The sequence below is a fragment of the Oncorhynchus mykiss genome, chromosome 5 (genome assembly GCF_013265735.2).
Source record: "Oncorhynchus mykiss isolate Arlee chromosome 5, USDA_OmykA_1.1, whole genome shotgun sequence".
In the NCBI taxonomy this organism is placed as follows: domain Eukaryota; kingdom Metazoa; phylum Chordata; class Actinopteri; order Salmoniformes; family Salmonidae; genus Oncorhynchus; species Oncorhynchus mykiss.
The window spans coordinates 38,494,345-38,519,767 of record NC_048569.1 but is presented as its reverse complement, the minus strand read 5'-3'; the positions used below and the strand labels follow the sequence as shown (position 1 = coordinate 38,519,767).

Below are 25,423 nucleotides of genomic sequence, written 5' to 3'. Positions count from 1 at the left end.
CATCTGACCCAACGTTTTTACATGTTTATTAACATATCTCTTTGGAACTTCCAGCAATGTACTATTTCTCAACGTCATATGAAGAACCGATTCTACCTAGCTAGTTCCGGCTGGCTAACGTTAGCTACTAGCCATGCTAGCATGTAACTACATTCCAAAACAAAGTGTTGGAGCTGAAGAAGAAACCATATAAATTAATGCAGAAAACGGCAACTGCTTTTCTCCTGTGTGCTTGGTGTCGGTCGTTGAGCGAGCAAATTAGCGTTGTAGTAGTTTGTCTTTTGTCGATCGTGCAGTAACACCCACATAGTGCAGTAACACCCACATAGCGCAGTAACACCCACATAGCGCAGTAACACCCACATAGCGCAGTAACACCCACATAGTGCAGTAACACCCACATAGTGCAGTAATACTCACATGGATGGGGTTACGCCTCATTTGTGGCCCAAAAACGGTTTGGTTGAAGCAAGGGGATTGGGGTATAGGAACCGTGCACGTCTACTGTATGCGGTGCTTATTTCTCCCCAGGACTTCGATGGCTTAGTATAACCAGTGGAAGGCAGGATTCAGAAAGAGACTGACAAACTAGGTGCTGTGCCGAGCGTGAATGTAAAGCCTGCAACCTCTATTTCCTACTGACCTACCGTGACATCGTGAGCGTCAGCAGCGATGGAGATAATTTACCCGGTTTCAATGTGGATTTACCTCACTATATTGCCATTGGATTAGCTAGTTGACTTCTCCTCAGCCAGTGAAACAGCCTCTCCCTCTGAAGGCCTCTCCTTGGCTCTTCTTTGACTTTGGTAGCTAATTCAACTGTCTCCACTTTCTCTAATTAATATCTGCTGGCTTTTTTTTGTTGTGTTCTGTGGGTTCCTGCCTGTACTAGACTATTTGTTCTCTAGCTTCCTACTGACCTACCGTTACATCGTGAGAGTCAGCAGCGACGGAGATCATTGAAACTGGGTAAATTTGGATTTCAGTAGAGAGAGTAGCTTACTACTTAGATATGTTGATTGTGGTGGTTTGCTAGTAAGGCTAGCTAGCCGGCTAGGCTAGATGGCTAAAATAAACTTTGGCTGGCTGGCTTGCTGGTTAAGATAACATTATTTGATAACTGGTTAGATGGCGTTATGCATTTCCAAAACATTGGTTTACTTTAATGTAGCTTTAAGCTAGGTGTTGATAGCAACTAACTCACGCAGTAATAACGTAACATTAGCAGGCTGGTAGATATAAAGTTATGCAGGCTAGTTGGCTAGCAACCTTGCAATCTGGTTTGTAACAATAAATTAAAAGTATTTGCATGTAAATTGGCTGAAACTGGAATTGAAATCAGTGGTCATGAGTGCAAATGATTTGGTTTTAATTTGAAGTTATATTTGAGAAGTTATTTCTGGTTGGAGTTATAGGGAATAGGCTGGCTTGTCGGGTCCTCCATATAACGTCACACCCCACAAATGGTTTTTTTCCCAGCTTGACTTTGGCATTCTGATCAGTTGTATGTAACAACTCAGAAAATAGAAAAGAGAGTTGTAACTTTGCATTGGGAGTTTAAATGTGTATACTAATGCAAATCGATGTGTTTAATCTATGCTAAAAAGAGAACGCCTCGATGGCAGCAGCAGTATGTTGGACAGAAGGTTCTGACTGTGTCCTCAGAGTATGTGAGCGAAGCTGGAGCGTGCCCAGTTTGACTGGAGCGCGGAGCGAGATCCCCAAAAGGCTGGAGCATCTGCCTTCCCGCCCGCTCCAATTTTCACTCCGGTAGCGCTCACTTCACGAGCTCAGGGCGTGCCTGCCCCAGCATGCATTTCTAGTCTACTTGTGTGTTCCTATAGCTCCTTGCTTTAACTACTGTCATGGAGTTCACTAAATATTTGCAGAAGGAAACTGGTAAAACACAGGTGCTTAAATCAAGATGACTTACAAAGATGGAGGACCAAGAGCAAGAGAATCGTCGTGGAATTTGAAAAAGATAGCATGCTTTCGGGATACCCATGTGTACATGCTAAAAGGAACGAACGAGGTGGGTAGATAAATACTTTGCTACAATGAAACACTTATCAACAATTTTTTTAAATCTTAAAACATTTTGTTGAATTGTCTATATAAATAGGCCATAATTGGTTTTGGCCCAATAGGCCTGGCATATTCCTACGTTCAAGGAGCTTTCCGATTTGATTGGGTTATTTTGCCTAAAAACCTTTAGGCCTACCTATAGAAAAATAAAAAACAACTCTGCATCTCTCCCCAGCCTGGCAAGAGTGGGCAAAAGGGTGTTAAGCATCCCCAGTGGCTCTGTAGGTGTAGAGAGGATATTCGCAACTGCTGACCAGCTCTCCAGACATCATCGCATGAGCCTGAAACCACAGACTGGCCAAACTCGTGTTTCTAAAAATGAATTCAAAAAGGCACCAAGTCATGTTTCATTTCATTTGTATTTAATTCTAAGTAAGTCAGCCTATATGCACAATTTATAGACTATAATAATGTAATACAACAAAATGATGTTTAAAATGTTGAGAGCTGTACATCCTTACCAGCCTATTGAGTCACATTGTGAAGCATTTGCGAGTGCATTTTTTGCAGGCTATAGCCTTGAAATAATATACCCTAAATAATTCATTTGTGTTCCATATTAGGCTCCTTGTCTGGCTCCTGACCTATTTAGTGTTTATATCCTGTTTAATATGACATGTAGCCTGTTTGAAATTGTTCGCTTCTTACATTCACCATTTCATGTTTATTCAAATACTTTTCCATACTTTAAAAAAACAGTTGGTAGCTCCAGGTAGTCACAAAAATAGATGGGTGTCGGTTAAATTGGGATTTGAATTCAAACGGAGTGAATTTGGAGCGGCAACTGTTTTGTGCGGAGCGGTTTTTAGCAGTAGGAAGGCACAAGGAGCGCCGAAGTGTTGAGCAAGCACCCAACTCTGCTCACATGCTCTGGTCTCCATCGAATAAGACTGGGATGTATCGAAGTGAGTTTTCCCTTTGCTTCGAAGGAAGAATGCCAACATAAGGCGGATACAAAGACAGCTAAACCAATCTTCATTATCAAGCCTTTCTTTCCCTAATACACGCCACTGTCTGAGTTAAAACCCATCTTCAGCTGTGGGACACAAAAGGAAAGCTGTCTCCCTCCTACAGAGTTTGGAGCACGGATGTTATGTATCAACTTCACACCCGCGTTCCAAGAGAAACAGCAGCAGTCTCAAGCTGCGGATGTTGGCGCCTGCCGCTGCTCTTTGTCAGAATGGGATTTCCAGTCAGTGGACTGAGTGTGGACCAGCACATACAGCCCAGGGCCCATACCTCCTGATCATAACATCTGGAAGCAAGGCTGGAAACATGATACAGTGATGCCATCGCCGTCTCTCTGCTGGCCATGTGATGGGAGAAATATGCCCCAGGAATGTCACTGTCCGACCAATGAAGTGTTCACTGGTCACGCTGGAAAAATGACAGAGCAGTTTGTCGCTTTGCTCACCGATCGTGCGGTGTTGTTTTGACCACCAGTGACTCATAAGTCTTTTCGTCACGGTAATGACGGTCACAAGAGGTCCACTTTTACAGCCTGTGGAAAAGCTAACATAATAAATGGCCCACAGAAGTACAAAAATACATATTTCACAGTGCCTGAACTTGGTGATTTTATTGGCATTCACAGCACTGTAACACTGGCTTTGACACTGAAACAGTATGAATGCTGTAGTGTTTCAGAGGCATACTTTATCTTTACTGTAGTAGACAACATGTTCTGGTTCCATGGCTCTAAAGCATAAATCAGACATTGTTTTCACTGAAAACACAAAATACCTGGTTCTAGTGTGTAAGGCAGGTAACAAATAAGGCAGGTTATTTCAAACATTCAACTGCCAAACCCACTGTGGTTAATGGAATAGGGAAGGAGAGTCTGTTTTGTGTTTATTAAAACAGTAACATTCCACTAAGTCCACATGCCAAGATCAAAACGAAATGTTTCTCTTGGAGTCTCTGGGAGATTCAATACTGGAGATGCTGCAGAATTCAAAACAACTTATTTTCAAATGGATGGTTGTTAAAAAATCTCTGGAACTATGAAAGTTGTATTTCTCCCTCATGTATTGCCTGCATGACATGCCTCCTCCAAAACACATAAAAAGTCAGACTTCCACAAACCATTTTTAGCCTATTGTAGGTTGTGAAATCCTTGATCCCATAATAACAGGAAAGAGCAATGACATCAACAGTGGCATAACTGCAGACAGTAGATTTAACTGTATATCGACAGTTAATCATGCAGCATACAGTGCCTTTCGGAAAGTATTCAGACCATTACTTTTTTCACATTTTGTTACATTACAGCTTTATTCTAAAATTCCCCTCACACAATAACCTAGTTTTGCTTTGTCATTATGGGGTTTTAGAACATTTTTATCATTTATATTTAAAAAAAAAAAAAACATTTACATAAGTATTCAGATCCTTTACTCAGTACTTTGTTGAAGCAACTTTGGCAGCGACTACAGCACCTAGTCTTCTTGGGTATGATGCTACAAGTTTGGCACATCTGTATTTTGAGAGTTTCTCCCATTCTTCTCTGCAGATCCTCTCAAGCTCTGACTGTTCGGATGAGGACTGTTGATGCACAGCTGTTTTCAGCTCACTCCAGAGATGTTCGATAGGGTTCAAGTCCAGGCTCTGGCTGGGCCACTCAAGGACATTGAGACTTTCCCCGAAGCCACTCCTGTGTGGTCTTGGCTGTGTGCTTGGTCGTTGTCCTGTTGGAAGGTGAACCTTCGCTCCAGTCAGACGTCCTGAGCACTCTGGAGCAGGTTTTCATCAAGGATCTCTGTACTTTGATCTGTTCATCTTTGCCTTGATCCTTACTAGTCTCCCAGTCCCAGTCACTGAAAAACATCCCCACAGCATGATGTTGCCACCACCATGCTTCACCGTAGGGATGGTGCCAGGTTTCCTACAGATCTGACACTTGGCATTCATCAGAGCAGAGAATCTTGTTTCTCATTGTCTGAGAGTCTTTAGGTGCCTTGTGGCAAACTCCAAATGGGCTGTCATCAAATCAAATGTATTTATAAAGCCCTTCAGCTGATGTCACAAAGTGCTGTACAGAAACCCAGCCTACTGAATAGTGCCTTCCATCTGACCACCCTATCATAAAGGCCTGATTGGTGGAGTGCTGCAGAGATGGTTGTCCTTCTGGAAGGTTCTCCCATGTTCACAGAGGAACTTTAGAGCTCTGTCAGAGTGACCATCGGGTTCTTGGTCACCTCCCTGAACAATTCCTTCGACCTCATGGCTTGATTTTTGCTCTGTGGGATCTTATGTAGAAAGGTGTGCCTTTTCAAATCAATTGAATTTACCACAGGTGGACTACAATCAAGTTGTAGAAACATCAAGGGTGACCAATGAAAGCAGGATGAATCGGAGCTCAATTTCAAGTCTCATAGTGAAGGGTCTGAATACTTATGCAAATAAGGTATGTTTTTTATAAATTTGACAAGTAGCATAACTTATACTATACATTTGTAACAGCCTAAATGTTACGAAACATATATTCAATCAAATAAGCCTTGCGTAATTCAACTCTCATAGACCTTCATACAATAAAAAGCTCATCTCAGCTCATACTCCTCCGTCTTTCCCCTATATCATTAAACTTTTAGCCAGACTATTAGTGCCGGGTCGGCCTCTCCTACGCTGCGTTTTTCTTTCACGCCAGAGCAGTCTCCCCCCCTCGCTCCCCTGCATAAATGTGCTGGGTATAAATAACCTCCTCTTCCTCCCAGAAGGCTGTGCTGTGGTGGGCGCTCTGCAGCTCTGGTGCGTCACTGAGCTGACTGACCGTGTCCTTCCACGTGTCCCTGGACTGGCCTACATGACACAGGGCAGGGAGACCTGGTCCAGAGGCTACTTCACAGGAAGCACCGCTGCCACCCACCACACCACTTAAAATGACTGATGCCAGCTGGACAGATAGCTAGCACTCAGCATGCCATGGACATTCTGTTAGACACGTCAGGATGCTGTGTGTTCACACAAGCCCCGAGAACTGCCCTCAGGAAACGTTTATAAGACTATAAATACCCCAGGAGAAGAGCAGCCAGTCTCAGGTCCCACTTAAGGCCCATCAGGGAGACCACTCAGCCGGTCAGCTAGACAGGCCATCTGAGACATGTGACCGATACTGACCGCCCTGATGCCTTGTAAAGACTTCAGACAGTTTACAGCATCTAAGTAAATATAGTTTAAATCTAGTGCACATTAAAAAACAAAGTCTGCAAAGGGAGAAGTATAACATATGGTGTGTACTTGTAGTGTAGAGATGAACTATAGTATGGTGTTTATGTTGATTGGGGCTGTGGCGGAGCAGGTTATGTTGTGTTGTTCCCCCTGGGTGGATACAGAGTGATGGTTTCCATAACTGTCCTCGCGTTATCTCCTGCCATGTAAAGAGATCAGAACAGTACAGACAGTTTCCACTGGGCCTACGGACGCTGACAACTGAGCTACCCCAGCCAGCTGAACACAGCTACAGGGCTAGTAGGTGTGTGGTTTGGGCCATGGGTGAAAACAAAGCCTTTTACAGACACTGAGAAATACAGTGTGTATATCTGTATGGGTGGCCAGGCCACTACCACCCCCCTGTGATTATAGCCTCTTCAATTCTCTACAATGGATCGGTCTATTCCCACAGCACTGTATGTATACCATAATGCAAAATGCCTCAAGATGTAAAATGTACAGTAGAGTACTGTCTGTATTTCTCTCAAAACAAAATGCCTCTCCCACAACGTGCTTCTCAGAGTAATGAAATCATTTACTGTGGTTTAAATTCTTTATGAATTGGCATTACCTTTAAAGCTGAGATCCACAAAAGGGGAAACAGCACCAACAGTTGCATTTGTTATTGTTGTTTTTTTGTGGGGGGGGGGGGGGGGGTTTAACAGAAGAGATGAGCATCCCGCAGCGTAAAAAAGGAAATGTGGAGTACATACTCTGCTGGTGTAATGATGTTCAAGGGAAAAAAAAAAAAAAAAAAAAAAAAAAAAAAAAAAAAAAACACTGTTCTTGTTTGAAGTAACGTCTTTGTTTTTTTTTGTGATATCCTGCTATGGATTCCAGCTTCAGGAAATATATATTAGTATAAAATTCTGTCTGAGAAATGCATGCCCAACAGACCCAGCCATACATTCGCTACGGGACATATAACTTCATTGTATGTACATTTACGGAGTTGTCTGTGAAGTGGATGATTTATCTGTTTTCATATTCAGACGCTCGGTTCAGACTGTGGTTTGCACAAAGCAGTATCCTAAGACACTTGGACAATTCCCAAAGTGAGATTAACCCAATGCTGCCAAACCACCAAGCTCAAAGCTGACATTTTAGATTTGAGTGTGTATCAATCTTTGAGGTGATATGTAACTTGGCCAGACACCTTCTCAGAGGATTTCTTCCCACTTGATTTATTCAAATGTGTGCTGTAATAAATATTTAAAGCGCTCAAGAACTGAAAATTCCATAAACAAACCTAATTTGTGGCTCAGATATCATCCCTTTACTGTTGAGTGTCTTACTGTAAATACAGGGATATTATTGGGATTTGTGATTCGTCCTTCAATACCAAATTCAACTTTCTGAAAACAGAATATTGCATTTCAAAATGTATTAAAAAATGTTTTAGCAGTTGCATGTCCAGATATGAAATGTAACTCTACAGACCTGAACTGATAAACATGGCTACGACCACATTTAGTTTCATAGTTCATATCTTTTGTTTTACATCTATACTGGGATTCCTTCCACTGAGAAAATAAGGAAACTGGCCCCAACATCACTTACCAATTTCACTTTCAAAAACAGGGAAGTGCAAATCTCCTAAACAAACATGGAGCTACATCAAAACTGGTAACAAGGCTGAGGGACTGAGCAAATACTGTACAAGAGCAAAATACTGCTTTGCTATTGACAAAGGCACTTCAGACATTCACCAATGCAATAGCAGTATAAAATGGTTAACTGGAGTCATACACTGACGAGAGTGGCTTGTCTATTAGCCAAGCAAAGTCACTATCAAGTGATAATTAGTGTTAGTGAGAGTCCCATCCTCCTTTTCACAGCAGCAACACAAACCGTGTGTACCTGTGGTGATTCAGAACCATTTATCAGCAGCAGAGCCATTCATCACACAGCAGGTCTGCCACTAGGCTTGGGCGGTATACCGTATATACCATATAAGGGGGTATTTGGAAAAAGCCACGGGATGGTTTTTCAATACCTTCCAAACGATTTATTTGAAGTTTTTTCAATAAATATTTGAAGCTACTTTTTAATACGTGCATTCAACTTGTGCAATACCTTGGGAGATAAAGCAATACCTTGGGAGATAAAGCAATACCTTGGGAGATAAAGCAATACCTTGGGAGATAAAGCAATACCTTGGGAGATAAAGCAATACCTTGGGAGATAAAGCAATACCTTGGGAGATAAAGCAATACCTTGGGAGATAAAGCAATACCTTGGGAGATAAAGCAATACCTTGGGAGATAAAGCGGATTGCATTTTCATTTCACCCGTCAAATTATTTAACATTATGAATCTTACCTTAGTTCCCCAGAACAGTTGAGTCCTCATGTGTGTGTAAATAGCACGGAAGAAAGCAGGAGCTGGTGTATTTGATTTAACTTGCTAGTTTTCTAAGTAAGTGGTTGAATTAATAAGGAGACAGGGCATCATATAGTTTTATCTTTTAGGTTTTTTTCTTACATTTTTTTTAACCTTTATTTAACTAGGCAAGTCAATTAAGAACAAATTCTTATTTACAAAGACAGCCTACCCATGGTCAAACCCGAACCAATCGAACCAGGAACTGTAGTGACGCACTGCATCTCAGTACAAGAGGCTTTAGAAAGCTGCACCACTCGGGAGCCGTGTTTGAGAAGTCAAAGCTCTTTGGAAGGGTTATTTGTACAGCTGCACACAGATCCACAGCGTGTACACATGCTGCTCCATAGCCAGTACTGTTCTTCCTTCAGACAAGCATGAGTCAGAACCGTTTTATTTTGCACAATGTCTCTTTCACATTTGCTTATAAATGTCAAAACGCACAACAAAAAATTAGGTAGCTACTACCTATACTTGTATAACTTTATGAGCTGGTTTTAACATCTTTGCAATTAATTTATTTTTGTTTGACCTCATTAGCATGTTTATCTAGCAGCCTCTATTGAAATCTGCTATTAGTTTGTGCTAATTATGTTAGCATTCTGGTAAGAGACACCCAATGGGCTTTTGTTTTTAGCATCCCCTGGTGTATGAAGACAGTAACAAATACCGTGATGCGAGAAGGACAGTATGACGATATGAAAAACTACCTGCCACCGTACGGATCCTCTCCTGTCCCAGATATCAGCCTAGGCCCCTCAGCCGAGCCCCAGACCAGGCCAGACCCGGCAGAACCCAGCCAGTGCCAGACATCAGCCTAACGTACGGTGCCCCAGACATATATTACACAACCACTGCTTCTCTGCAGGGTTCCAGAGAACTCAGAGGAGACAGATTAATATATTGCTCTGTGACAAGGAAGACAGCCCCACTGTGTCAAAGCCAGAGACACAGAGGTAAGAGCCAGCACTTTCTCAGACTGACTGACAGAATATCAAATGGCATGCCGATTGGTAGAGCAAAGTCTATACTCTTCACAGAAATGGTGGAAAGTTCTAGAAATATGTGAATACAATGGTTGCTATTTGGATATGTCAGATAAAAATGGCATGAGGCACAAAGATAGAGACAGAGGGAGATTTACAGAGGCCATTAAAATGTCAGAGGTGCCTTTGCAGTTAAAGCCGTCAGAAGAGAGGTTGTGTGGTTGAAAGCAGCAGTGAGTGGCACATACTGGATCTACAGCACAGGCTCTTTCATCACTCTGGAGCCAGATGGCATAGTGAGCATTAATGCCATTCCTGTGAGGTGAGTGTCGTGGCTGAGAGGACACTTGTCTGAGTGTGAGCTTGTGCAGGGCTCTAAATTGAAAAAATAAATAAATAAATAATTGGTAGTGCTGGTGCACCCAACTTAAAGTTAGGAGCACCAGGAAATAAGATTTTTACAGCCTATATTGGGCCTATATAAATTCTGTGCCCTAAAAACTAATATGTTCCACTTCATGCATTACTTTATTATAAAAGCTAACATTGAGATGAATACCTTTCATTGAAATGACATTTGTGGAACATTGAGTTTCTACATTGCATAAACACACTTTTCCAATTAAGATGCATTACATAAAGTGTACACTCTTTAAAAAAGGTCAGGTATGTGATGAGACATGCAAGAGATTGGTCATTCATTTATTTATGCGATCATTGATCTTCTGAAAAAGCCATCCCTTTTCCTTTCTTTCTGTGTCCCCACATGTTTGGATACACTGCTAAAGTTACCAGGTTGTTAGCTAGCTAGCCAATGAGGTAACATGACTGAACAAAGTGTAAACAAATGGTTAGCAACGTCAATGGTAGTTTTAGAACGGTCCACAACATTGCTTTATGAATGTAAAATGCAGTCCCGGCAGGTAAAAATGATGTGCTGGTAATATGGGTCAGAGATTTGGACCTGGTTGGACTAGAAGTAAGCCATTTTCACTGTAGAAATGGTTCAACCATAATGCTAACGGATCTGTACTCACTTGTTTCTCTAGGGCACTCAAACAACGCTACAGTGCAACCTTATCACACAGATCTTCCCGGAGTCGACTCTTCACTGCTGACGTTGAGACTGGTGTTTTGCAGTTACTATTTAATAAAGCTGGAATTTGAAGACTTGTGACGCATCTGTTTCTCAAACTAGACACTATTGTACTTGTCCTCTTGCTCAGTTGTGCACCAGAGCCTCCCACTCCTCTTTCTATTCTGGTTAGAGCCAGTTTGCACTGTTCTGTGAAGGGAGTAGTACAAAGCATTGTACAAGATCTTCAGTTTCTTGGCAATTTATCTCATGGAATAGCCTTCATTTCTCAGAAGAATAATAGGCTGATGAGATTCAGAAGAAAGTTATTTGTTTCTGGCCATTTTGAGCCTGTAATCGAACCCACAAATGCTGATGCTCCAGATACTCAACTTGTCTAAAGATGCCATGTTTTATTGCTTCTTTAAAATCAGAACAGTTTTCAGCTGTGCTAACATAATTGCTAAAGGGTTTTCTAATCATCAATTAGCCTTTTAAATTATAAACTTGGATTAGCTAATCCACTGTGCCATTGGAACACAGGAGTGATGGTTGCCAATAATGGGCCTCTGTATGCCTATGTAGATATTCCATTAAAAATCTGCCAATTCGTTACAATAATCATTTACAATATTAACAATGTCTACAATGTATTTCTGATAAATTTAATGGACAAAAAAAATGTAGGAAATGTCTACGTGACCTCAATTATTTATTTTTTAAATTTAGAGCCCTGCACAAGCTCACACTGAGCGGGTATACACACACGTTCAGTCACCCCCCCAACAAAATATAAATAAAACATATGAGAGACTCACCCGTGAGATAGTGAGGGGCAGACAGAAGTCCTTTCCTCCCTGCAGTCTGAAGCCCCAGGGGGCGGGGCCAACCAGGGAGACACTGTAGTTGCTGCTCATGATTCTCCTGCAGAAACAAAAACAAAAAAAGCAGACAAAACATGAATAAAATCAGGACCTTTATGGGTTATACAGAAGACACAGCACTCCAAAAGTTATCCCATCTGCAATGTGTGATTGGTTACAGGATGAGGCGTTTGACGCTAGTTCCTGCGCCACAGTAGGGCCGTTTAAATATATATTTTTAATATGTATTATTTTTTTCAATGCCTTCTTGAACATGTGAACTTTCATGTGCCTTAATTAAACATGTATGGGATCTGTAAATATGAACACACATTTTTATTATGAGTTTAGCCAAGTGGAGAAAGCACAGCCATACAGGGAGAAAGACAGGATTCTTCCTGGCTAGTCATGATTAGCTGAGATAATGGATTTGGTTGGAAATGAGAGGTGACATACCAAACGGGACTCATGTCACAGGCTTCTATAATAACAGAATGAGATTTTCCCTAGTCAGTATATACAGTAGATCATCTTTTCTACCCCGGATTAGAGGTCGACCGATTAATCGGAATGGCCGATTAATTAGGGCCGATTTCAAGTTTTCATAATCGGAAATCGGTATTTCTGGGCGCCGATTGTTTTTATTTAATTTGTATACCTTTATTTAACTAGGCAAGACAGTTAAGAACACATTCTTATTTTCAATGACGGCCTAGGAACGGTGGGTTAACTGCCTCGTTCAGGGGCAGAACGACAGATTTTCACCTTATCAGCTCGGGGGATCCAATCTTGCAACCTTACATTTAACTAGTCCAATGCAATAACGACATGCCTCTCTCTCGTTGCACTCCACAAGGAGACTGCCTGTTACGCGAATGCAGTGAGCCAAGGTAAGTTGCTAGCTAGCATTAAACTTATCTTATAAAAAACAATCAATCATAATCACTAGTTAACTACACATGGTTGATGATATTACTAGATATTATCTAGCGTGTCCTGTGTTGCATATCTAACTGAGCATACAAGTATCTAAGTATCTGACTGAGCGGTGGTAGGCAGAAGCAGGCGCGTAAACAATCATTCAAACAGCACTTCCGTGCGTATACGGAGACTTGATTACACACAGGTGGATTGTATTTATCATCATTAGTCATTTAGGTCAACATTGGATCATTCAGAGATCCTCACTGAACTTCTGGAGAGAGTTTGCTGCACTGAAAGTAAAGGGGCTGAATAATTTTGCACACCCAATTTTTTTATTTGTTAAAAAAGTTTGAAATATCCAATAAATGTCGTTCCACTTCATGATTGTGTCCCACTTGTTGTTGATTCTTCACAAAAAAATACAGTTTTATATCTTTATGTTTGAAGCCTGTAATGTGGCAAAAGGTCGCAAAGTTCAAGGGGGCCGAATACTTTCGCAAGGCACTGTATTTAAAAATCGGTATCGGCTTTTTTGGTCCTCCAATAATCGGTATCGGCGTTGAAAAATCATACTCGGTCGACCTCTACCCCGGATATTTGGAAAGATACAGTATAGCTATGCACAACTGAACAAGTGTGGATGCAACTCCAAAACATTGCTGCCCTGTATTTAGCTGGGTTTAAGTAGAGACTGCTTTCTGGAGGACAATGCCATGCTTACTCACATGGATGGGTTGGGGATATAGCTTGAGAGGGTGTGAACGATGCTGAATGGGCATAAACAAAGAAGGGCTGTCTCCCTAGTGTGAAAATCTCAATCTTTCATAGGGCATTTTATCCTATTTGTCTTCTGAGTGGGATAACAATTGTATCAACTTTTAAAGCAGCATAACTATGAGTATGTACTTTTATAACATGTAAAAAAATAAGCAAATCACATACATTTGACATAAATCTCAATAGAGAAATATGGTCACATCTTAATATTGAATGAAAAACATAAAATGTCAGCAAACCCACGAGTCTCAGCTGTTCAGTGGGTCACCGAATAGGAGCACTATAAGACAAAAGACTGTCAAGCTCCAAATACCTGCAGTGTCCCGTAATGCTTGACTCAGCCGTTTCCATGGAAGCCAGATGGGATACAAGTTAGGGCTTACTTTATTACAGTCTTGTTATTAGTCAGTTACATTTGTACTTAACGATAACACATGGTGATATAAATCTGATCTACACAGGGGTTGACATTTTAACCCTCTTCTTTCAAACCATCTGCAGAGACAGTGGATATGAACGTTTGGACATGGGTCTCAAGTCTTGACGCTGCAGCTTAACCAGAATCAACACCGCTATTCAGAGAAGTGAAGCATATTTTCCTCTGTGAGAGACAGACACATTCAAGTTTTATTTTTGTTAGAGAAAAGATGGACCAGCACGTTTTATACCAGGGGTGTCAAACTAAATTTGCCCCGGGGGCTGCAGTCGGTCTTCAATGAGGTCCGGAGGGAAGCACAGAATTCATTTTATATTTCTTTGCCGTCAGTTTGCAAAAAAAATATTCTGGAGCTGGACACCGTCAAGACTGTATGAATGTACGTCCATTATAACTTCTACACAGTTTAGATTTTTTTTTTTGTCCTTTCTTGTTTTGTTTTTTTTTGTTTTTTTTTTGTGGGGTAGACCAACTTCAATATTGCAGACTGGAACTTCCATAATTATATGTATCATTTCCAATCCCCCATATATTTTGTGTACGCACACACACACCTTTTAAAATATATTTTAGTTTATTATTTTCCACTAACCATACCACCCCTCTAATAATTGGAGTAAACTAATGAACACTTAGGCTTCTACTTCCAGCTTATACAAACTATATACATTTTATGAACACAATCCATTTTACAAGTCAGTGCCTTTGGAAAGTATTCAGACCCCTTGACTTTTTCTACATTTTGTTACATTACAGCCTTATTCTAAAATAAATTACACACAATGACAAAGTGAAAACAGGTTAAAACATTTTTGCTAATTCATTAAACCTAAAACACAGAAAAATCTTATTTACATAAGTATTCATACCCTTTGCTATGAGACTCAAAATTGAGCTTGGGTGCATCCTGTTTCCATTGATCATCCTTGAGATGTTTCTATGACTTGGAGTCCACCTGTGCTAAATTCAATTGATTGGACATGATTTGGAAAGGCACATGCCTGTCTATACAAGGTCCCACAGTTGACAGTGCATGTCAGAGCAAAAAACCAAACCATTAGGTTGAGGGAATTGTCCGTAGAGCTCCGAGACAGGATTGTGTCGAGGCACAGATCTGGGGAAGAGTACCAAAAAAATGTCTACAGCATTGAAGGTCCCCAAGAACACAGTGGCCTCCATCATTCTTAAATGGAAGATGTTTGGAACCACCAATACTTTTCCTAGAGCTGGATGCCTGGCCAAACTGAGCAATAGGGGGAGAAGGGCCTTGGTCAGAGAGGTGACCAAGAACCTGATGGTCACTCTGACAGAGCTCTAAAGTTCCTCTGTGTAGATGGGAGAAACTTCCAGAAAGACAACCATCTCTGCAGCACCCCACCAATCAGGCTTTTATAGTAGGCTGGCCAGACAGAAGCCACTCCTCAGTAAAAAGCACGACAGCCTACTTGAAGTTTGCCAAAAGGCACCTAAAGGACTCTGACCATGAAAAACAAGATTCTCTGGTCTGATGAAACCTACATTGAACTATTTGGCCTGAATGCCAAGCGTCATGTCTGTAGGAAACCTGGCACCATCCCTACAGTGAAGCATGGTGGTGGCAGCATCATGCTGTGGGGATGTTTTTCAGCGGCATAGACAGGGAGACTAGTCAGGATCGAGGCAAAGACAAACAGAGCAAAGTATAGAGAAATCCTTGATGAAAACCTGCTCCAGAGAGCTGAGGACCTCAGATTGGGGTGAAGGTTCACCTTCCAACAAGACAACAACCCTAAGCACACAGCCAAGACAACGCAGGAGTGGCTTCGGGGCAATTCTCTGAATGTCCTTGAGTGGCCCAGCCAGTGCCCGGACTTGAACCCGATCAAACATCTCTGGAGAGACTTGAAAATAGATGTGCAGCAACGCTCCCCATCCACCTGACAGAGCTTGAGAGGATCTGCAGAGAAGAAAGGGAGAAACTCCCCAAATACAGGTGTGCCAAGCATATAGCATCATACCCAAAAAGACTTGATGCTGTAATCGCTACCAAAAAGGTGCTTCAGCAAAGAACTGAGTAAAGGGTCTGAATACTTACATAAATGTGATATTGTTTTTTTTATTTTTAACAAATGTGAAACCATTTCTAAAAACCTGTTTTTGCTTTATCATTATGGGGTATTGATGAGGAAAAAAGAAAAAGTTCTGAACCTATGTACATTTTAGAGACAGTATATTTTACATGAGTTGTTGTTATTAGTCCCTCCCTTCAACCCCTCCCATCTCTCTTAACACCATCCATATTAGGTTTCTACTTGCCATACATTTGTGCTGTTTCACAAGTTCTGAACCTCTCTATTCTCATAGTTCCTACAGATTCTAAATTAAAAGAAACCTTTTTGCTAAAAGTATTATTAAATCGATTGACTGTGACTTTAAGTGTCTTTCTAACTCTTTTGCCATCTACATGGAGAAAGGAGGATACCTAGTCAGTTGTAGAACTGAATGCATTCAACTGAAAAGTGTCTTCCGCATTTAACCCAACCCCTCTGAATCAGAGATGTCGATTAAGGCAGCCCTCCGCACATCCAAGTCTTTGGCGCCCAGGGAACAGTGGGTTAACTGCCTTGTTCAGGGGCAGGACGACAGATTTGTACCTTGTCAGCCCGGGGATTCCATCTTGCAATCTTTCGGTTACTGGCCCAACACTCCTACCCGCCAGGCTACCTGCCGCCCCATATGGCATTTGGGACGGCAGGTAGCCTAGTGGTTAGTGCGTTGGACTAGTAACCGAAAGGTTGCAAGATGGAATCCCCGGGCTGACAAGGTACAAATCTGTCGTCCTGCCCCTGAACAAGGCAGTTTACCCACTGTTCCTAGGCCATCAATGAAAATAAGAATTTGTTCTGAACTGACTTACCTAGTTAAATAAAAAAGGTTAAAAAACACAGCTGTACATTTTTTGGTGCTTAAATTAAACTGGTACACTTTATTTTTCAAAATGTTCTTCCCCCTTCCACTTTTGTGGTAATGCTGCAATTATTAGGTTGAAATTTTGGGTACAGCAGACATTTCTATATATTTTAACTGCATGTGTGACAACTCCATTAGTTATACCTTTTTTATTTTATTGAAAAATGTGTATATTTTTTATCAATTAGTATATTTGAGTTTAAAAACAATATTTGTTCTATTATTTGTTCTGTATTTTTCTGGTGGATTTAACAGAAATTGCAACCAACTTCCTATGGCTTGTTTTAGATTATTGATTTTAGGTCACTAGGTGTAGGCAAGACCATAAGCAAATAGGTAGACTGATTTGACTAAAGAGTTAATCAGGGCGATTTTTCCACAAATAGACAGGTAGTCTTTTCCATGGTAGCAAGATCTTATCTATTTTTGCTAACTTTTTCTTCAAATTTATTGGAGTGAGATCATTGATTTCTTTTGGAATATGTATACCAAGTATGTCCACATCACCGTCAGACCATTTTATTGGTAAACTACACAGTAATGTAATTGGATTTGAGTAATCTTGAAGTATATTCAGTTCATCTCCAGAGCAAACAAAAAAATATCTCTGTTGCCAGAGAATTGAATGTTCATTTCTCTACCATAAGCTGCCTCCAACGTCGCTTTAGAGAATTTATCAGTACATCCAACCAGACTCACAATCGAAGACAACGTGTAACCACGGCAGCCCAGGACTTCCACATTCTTCACTGCGTGGATGTCACCCGGACAACTGATGAAAATGAGGAGTATTTCTGCCTGTAATAAATCATTTGTGGGGAACAACTCATTCTGATTGGCTGGACCTGGCTCCCAAGTGAGTGGGCCTATGCCCTCCCATGGCTGTGCCCTGACCCAGTCATGTGAAATCCATAGATTAGGCCTACATGAACTAACTCGCATGTTGCATTTATATTTTTGTTCAGTATAAGAACAAAACAGACCCAGAAAAAAAAAACCTTACGTGTCAACATAACCTTCAAAGCAACAATAAATTAAATGAGAGCCGATTTATTTTATTTCACAAAAGTGTCTTCCCTACTGAGGTCACAAAGAACAAATCAATCCACAACTTAAATATCATTAGCGGGTGAAAACAGACCGTCCCACAACAGTGCTGTGCCTATTTCAGCTTTGTGTGTGTGTGCCACCATGTACATCAGCTTACACGGAGTGTAGTGTGCAGTCAAGTATTTAAAGAGTGGGAGTTGAGTTGGGAAGGCTACTGCTGATAAGTGGAGTGCTTTGTAGATCCAGCATAACCCAAACAAACATTCCTCCTCAACAATAGATTACAGACTAGCAGTTTACTGAGGAACCCCAAAACTAGCCACGATCAATTCTAGCTTATATCGAATGAATTTCCACTGTTTGTCATTCTACCAATGTCATCTCAAAACCTGGCTAGATAGATGGCTAAATAACTCTAACTTCTCTCTCTTGTAGAGCCCAAACGAAATATCAGTTTGCCGATATTATCCTTTTAACAACTGCTCTTTTGGATGGCAATTTACGAGAATTCAGTGTGGGAAAATGACACTTTGTAACTTACCCACTGTAAAACAGTACATCGGCAGGTATAAATCAGTATCGGTAGGTTTTGCTTACCCCCCCCAAAAAAACAAATCTGAATCAGACCCAAGAAAACATCTTGGTAGGCTCTACCCTCTTGTATTCCATCGATTGTTAGTGTGGAACAGGCCCAGGTGGACTAGATTATAGCACAGCACTCAATGTTCCAGACAGTAGAACTGAGCTAATTATTACTTCTTGATCCAGCTCTCTACAGGAGCAGGCCACTGGCATGAGAGGAGAGGTACATAGGTCACGAGACCAGCGAGGACTGTGAGGTAGGCCAAAAATCTATACCCACGTAAAAGCAAAAGAGAGAGGATCCAGCTGTGTTTGTAGTGAACTGAAACAACACTTTGAACTGAGAAAGTCTCCCTTCACTGAACACACTACTGAGTTGTTAACACTGTCCTACTTTAACATGGTCCAGGGCAGGGGGTGGAGGGGAAGACTATTGGCTCCTGATAAGATATCATCTAAAACTTTCCCCACTATGTTAAGGCCCAATCTTCTTTTTTTTTTTTTTTTTTAAATCCTTCTTATCATCTTTCCGCACAATAATAATGACTTTTACGTCACATCTCAGATTTCTGTGGCAAATCTTACCATATCCTGTATCAAAACTGTCCTTTGTGAAAGTGATCAGGACAAAGATATGGAGTCATGCCAGCAGCATCACACCTCACTGACACAACAGGCTACGACACACCCAGGAAGTTACATATTTTTGTAAAAAGCGTTATTTTACCAGGTAAATTGACTGAGAACACGTTCTCATTTACAGCAACGACCTGGGGAATAGTTACAGGAGAGAGGAGGGGGCAGAATGAGGTAATTGTAAGCTGGGACGAGAGGGCCAGACACAGATGGTGAGGACAGACCACCCGTAAACATACAAACTCAGTAAGAGATATGAAAGAAAAAGAGAAACAATCTAGAAGAAGATATTGTTTAATTCATGCCCTTCGTTATAAAAATCGACAGCGCCAGGTCTCTAACATGTTTCAACTGATTGGCCAATTAGGTGTTCTTAAAAAAATATATATCTTTTTTTCTATTAAGTGTTTCATACACTTAGGAAAAAAAGGGTTCCAAAACAGTTCTTCCCCTTTTTGGTTCCATGTAGAACCCTTTCCACAGAGGGTTCTACCTGGAACCAAAAAGGGTTCTTCAAAGGGTTATCTTATTTTGACAGCCAAAGAAAACTTTTAGGTTCTAGAAAGCACCTTTCTACCCACTAGCTCATCTCTGAATTTGAAGCTAAACTGAGGTGATTAAGGTATTTTACTGTGATTACCAGCGATATCCATCAACTAGTGAATCCCCAGTGTAAAACCGTGTAAATGCTGTCAGATCTTCAGACTGATCTCTCTATAGGGCTTAGTACTGTAGGCTGGTGCTTGGGCTGGTGCCACTGCCTGTTGCGGAGAGAGCAGCAGTAACAGACAGAGCCAGAGACACACCCTGGAAGGCCAGGGACACGTTGGAACTCAATCCAACACCACTACCCAGTGACTGAGCCTTTCACTGGAGCCCCGAGGGCTTGACTGATTGGTGCTGCCACATTTGTCAACCACCTGTCAAGAATGTACTATACTGTAGGACTTTGAGGGGGGGGGGGGGTACAAGACAGAACTAACAGTGTGTCCTACTGACTCAGACTCACCCCCATGTTGCTTTACCTGAACGGACAATACCAATCGTCAGACACACATTATGGCATGTATGGTGCAGTTGAGCCTTTCATGCGCTGTTGAATTTCATTGGTTTTGACACTGCCTATTTTTACATTCCCTTTCCATTGAAAATAAGCAGAAGTATAATTATTGAACAACTAAATCATTGTGAGTTGAGACGTGACACAGGAGTGAGTGAGCTAGCAGAAGTCCAGACTCATGTTTTGAGTTTTCATGTCCACGAAGGAATAAGAGGTTCTGAAGGAGATCGCCAAAACTCTGACTGGTGAAGAGAGACCTCAGGCATCTCTCTACCACACACACACCTCTGTGAAGGAAAAAGTGCTGTCAAATGGTTGGACTAAGGGCTTTGTGAGTACGGGTCCACACATGCCCATGTGTACATCTAGTGCACTTTAAACCATGTTGCAGGTTAATGTGTACACATGACCTCTGCCCATCACACAAGTTAGACGTTGACACAAAAACACAATGAGACTGATTGAGTGTATAGACCATAACACTGTTGCAAGAGCAGTTAGTCAATTAGCCCCATTATGCAGGTGAGATTACCCACTATTGTAGATAAAGTCAGTGTGAGGTCGGTTTGGTTCTGCTTCCAGACTAAGTATTGTCACCCATGGTTCCTTATGGAACGTGCACAGATGTTAGCTTTTTTAGCACCGTTTCCTGGGACATCAGTAAACACCATAGAAGATAACAGGTTGAGCATGATGTGAACTACAATGATTCAACACAGCTTCTAAAACAGACATTGCCAATACATTGTATCCGTATCCAACAGGGACACTAATTTCAGTTGAAAAGGGAGATAACAAATGTTCTGCTGGGGAGGAGTTCATGAGTAATACTGCCTTGTCATCCAAAACATGATGTTTCAGTGCTGTAAGTCATGCCGTCAGTCATACCACACTGTGGCCTGGGGAGTAAATGGTGAACCCCTGAGGGTCAGAGCACCACCTGCCCTCTACCGTACACCCCTCCCCTCTCCTACCTCAGTCAGACTTCTTGCCCACTGGTTATGTGGCTGACTGATCACACCTGGAGCAGGTGTGGCAGACTAACACAGGTAGTGGTGAATCACTGGCAGCCAGGAGGGGAGAGCAGTGAGACAGAAGGAGATGAGGGAGAAGGAGGGGGAGATGAGGGAGAAGGAGGGGGAGATGAGGGAGAAGGAGGGGGAGGGAGAAGGAGGGGGAGGGGAGGGGAGGGAGGTCACACACCTGGAGAACAACAGGACACACGCCCCTCCAGCCTCAGACACACACATACTGATGTACTCATTATAGGCACCCTTCTCCGTTCTCCAAAGTGACCCAGGGCTGAGGTGAGCTAACTATGTCCAGGGCTCAGGGGAAATTACAAGCCCAACAGCACCAACCTAGAGTTCACCAAGAGGACAATCTGGCACTAACCATGTTTTCAGAGTACAACAAATTGGGTGGCTACTAATTATATGACACTTTACTAAGGAAGCAAAACAACAGAAACAATGGGGAGTGACCTTTAACTCAGACTTCCTTCCTAACCTCTCCAAATGTGAAAATCAATAGTGGGTATAGGTCAAGGTCTGCAGTTCAGTTTGCACAGTTGATGCATGGATTATTTTCTAAGTACGCCACACTAAACTATCATCATAACTTCAGAAGTTCCTGTGATAATTTCTGCGGTTTCAGGACATGAGGTTTTCCTCGGGTGATGAAAAACAAGCCACTATCCACTCAGAAATGCCGGTCGGCACTTAGCAAACAGAAGTAGATTATTTAGTTTGTCCAAAACAAACGTTAGCCGTACAAGACACAGACTCCCTCTAAACTAACTCCACAGCAGCTTAACCTCTGTCCAGCATAAGGCTGTTTAGAAATGCTCATGACAAAAACACATACCTGTCGATTGTTACAAATGTGTCTACTCTGTACACCTGTCACCTGATGTAAAAAATAATTTAAAAAACTGCTTCAAAAGTTCTGACCTTCACTGATTAGACATTTAAAAATAGCTCCTGTAATTATAGTTCATGTCAACAGAGCAGTCATGCAAACTGGACTAGAGACACATGACAACGTTTTTCATTTTTTTTAACTGAGCCTTGGTAGTACCCAAAGCACACTATGCTCAGTGTAATATTGAACAAAGTTAACTTCATGTCAATGCATGCCTGTCTTACACACCCTATTCTGGTACAATGCAAAGGAAATAAATACCTTTCACAATTTTTCACACAGATCTCAACATGTTCCCTTTCCTTGCCAAGTATTAGGCTACATTGCTGTACTTGGCTACATAATAGTACACCGAGTATTAGGCTACAGTAAATTCACATTCAAATCTCTTGCTCTCTTTGTAGGACAGTGAGTGTATTTGTGCCACCAGTGTCTCAATAACTATAACATGTTATATCAACCTTTAAAATTGTCTATAAAACGAAACATTACTTCAAACAAACCTTTTTATGAATATATAATAAAAACTTGGCTACAGTATTCTCCACCACTAATGTTTTGTGGGTGGGTGTGACTACGCACACTAGCTCGTATCTCCTTTAAACAAAAAATAAAAGTAGCCTAACAATTTCCTATCCATCTATTTCGAATAGTTTTCCCATTCAATGTATGTGTCTGTCCCCCTCTGTATGTTTTGTGCTCACCTTTTCGTGGATGAGGCAAAGCCGGTTTGGTTGAGGTGTGAAAGCGTGTGACCGTTCTGCCGCTACCACGAGTTTCAGACTGAACTGAAGTGAACGGAACTATGACTTCCGCATCGCCCTATCTCATCTGACTGGCCCATACCACGGTAGGCGGGCAATCCCGGTTACTTCAGTAAGCGCGACAATGTTCCAGAGTGTTAAAATCAAATTGGTACATTTTACTTGCAAGAGGGTTACATTTGTACCCACTTGCTAAGAATATCTGTACAATTGTAAAGGAAGAAAAACGTATAGACAATTAAATGACTGCCTGCCTATGCCTAGCCTATAGATAGATATGTTTCACAAATCATCTATAGGCCTACTTGCAATCATACTACATAAAGGGTAATGTAAAATGTCAATGATCAAAAAGGTCATCGACCAAAGGTCCTTGGTCAAAGGTCATTGGATCAGAATATCATACCGAATTTAATAATAAAGTGTATTGTTATTGACTAAACATAAACTATCCAGTTGTATTCATTTCAATGTGGTTTCATTTGAATTATGTCTGGATGTGTCTTGATGAACAGAATGAATAGGCTTTTCCTCGGGTGGACGAGAGTCAAAGAGAAAGGGAGTGTTTATGTTTGTTAAATAAATCAAATAAGGGAAGATAGAAAAAGAAAGGGAACGGAAAGGAAGTGAAAGGATCGGGGAAGAGGGGTTCAAGACACAATGAGGGTTGGCTACAAATAGAGAGAAGGGCAATAATTGATTGAATTGCAAACTACAATGTCCCCTGTCAGTGACGGCTTAATCTAATAAAGGTGGTTATTTGGGTGGTCTGGACAGAAGGGAAGTTGGTGGTCAAGTTGACTGCTGGTGTATTGTGACGGTACTATCATTATTCAAAATACATTTGACTCAACTGAGCATCTGTCAACTTGACCAATTATCCAAGAGTTGTCCTGATCTTTTTTTTATGTAACTTTCACATTACTTTTGATTTTTAATTGGTACTCATTAGTTTGAGTGGTCATAATGATGATACTGTGGTGAAGCTGTGAGACAGCTTGTAAGGGAGGACGTCACTAAATCATGAACTAATTGCTCGCACCTGTGCCTGCTTCTGCCCGGGAATGAGCAACTGATATAAAGCAGAGCTGAGAGCGCAGGGGAGCTGTACCTTGACGGTCGACGTTGGTCTTGTAGTTTGCATTCCCTTTATGCCGCGATTACACCGACAGTGTCCTTGCGCAAAAATGGTACAGCGCATCATCTGGATATGTGTGCAACAAAAGTTCAACTTTCACCTTCTGCTACCGTTTCTGTCAAGCCGTCAAAGGACGTACAGTTTGATGCGAACATTCGATGAATCCAATTTATGCCCCGATCACACCTACAGTGTTTTGCATTTTGGTACACCAGATGTACATTCATTGCCAATAAAATGCTGAGTTTGCCTTTTTGCAGAAGCAGTTGCAGTGTGTTCTGTGTGGTGCATACATTGGATTTATCAAACATGCTCGTCAAACTGTATGAGTCGAGGCTTGACAGAAATGGTAGCAGAGGGAGAATATTGAACTGTTGTTGCACACATATCCAGATGATGCTACGTCCTATTTTGCGCAGAGCACTATCGGTGTGATCAAGGCGTTATCCACCACACAGAACGCAATGCAACTGCCTCTGCAACACAATACTGCAAGGCCAACGCAGCGTTCCATTGGAAATGAATGTACTTCTGGTGAAACAAAATGCAATGAACAATGGGTGTGATCTGGCAGCCAGCGAAAGACAGGTAGTGAGGGGGAATTTGGGGAACCAGAGTAGATAGTGGGGTTGCTAGGAGTGCAAGCCATCTCCCCAGTTTTTAGGAACAGAGCAGTTGCATGTTGTATTGTGTTCTTGGACATGCGAATTAAGAACCTGGTCTCAGAGCATTTCGTATTATTCTGTATGTAAATCTAAGACACTCCATTTAGTATAATGAGGTTACGTTTCATTTGGTATTAATTTGTGGATGTCCATCACCCATTTCGATGATATGTTACGAATTCCAAAACGTATAATATGTTAAGAATTCCAGCTAGGTTGCTAACGTTAGCTAGGCTAGGGGTTAGGGTTATGTTTAGGAGTTAGGTTAAGGGAAGGGTTAGGGTTGACTAAAAGGGTTACTTTAGGCGAATGGTTAGCTAAAATTGTCTGTGATGAGATTCGAGTACACAACCTTTGGGTTGATAGACGTTCAAGTTATACATCTACCCCAACCAACCACCCTACTTTCATTTAGCCTTAATTAACCATCTGTCTTATTTAGCCGTACCAAACATAACATATCATACTAAATGGGACTCCCAATCACGGCCGTATGTGATACAGCCTGGATTTGAACCAGGGACTGTAGTGATGCTTCTTGCACTGAAAAGCAGTGCCTTAGACCACTGCGCCACTCGGGAGCCAAACTGATACAGTTGTCTCACCCCGCAGTGAAGTCATTATCCCAGGCGTGGGTCTTCCCAACAAGTATACCAAAGGTATGCTGGAACCCTCTTCCTATCTGCCCAACCATTGCGATGTCCTGGTGGCTCTCCTCATGAGTACAGATGATCAGGGGTTTATGCCAATGCATGTAATTAATGTGACTGATGAAGACCAAAATCTAAAATGGGGCATGAACATTGGTACTCTGTTCAATCAGGTGGAGGTAGACAGTGAAGTGGTAGACTACGAAAAGCAGAGTGAAGAGAGTGCCCTGGTCTGTAAATACCCTTGTGGCGTAATTGGGTTTGGA

At 41.6% G+C, this 25,423-nt stretch overlaps 1 protein-coding gene across 7 annotated transcripts in view; it reads right to left on the bottom strand.

Moving 5' to 3' along the window:
- The window catches only part of pdlim5b (PDZ and LIM domain 5b), a 72,171-nt gene extending 49,387 nt beyond the window's left edge, over positions 1-22,784 (bottom strand). For 6 of the 7 annotated variants that reach the window (XM_021602764.2, XM_036977447.1, XM_036977448.1 and 3 more), the window contains exons 1-2: positions 22,645-22,784; positions 11,559-11,664 (exon numbers count right to left, since the gene is read on the bottom strand). In XM_021602764.2, coding sequence (XP_021458439.2) covers positions 11,559-11,657 — 99 coding nt within the window. In that variant the 5' untranslated portion in view covers positions 11,658-11,664; positions 22,645-22,784. Of the gene's footprint in view, positions 1-11,558; positions 11,665-18,280; positions 18,302-22,644 lie in introns of those variants that run through there. The other variant, XM_036977446.1, reaches the window with a different exon arrangement.
- Between the last annotated feature and the right edge of the window lie 2,639 nt (positions 22,785-25,423).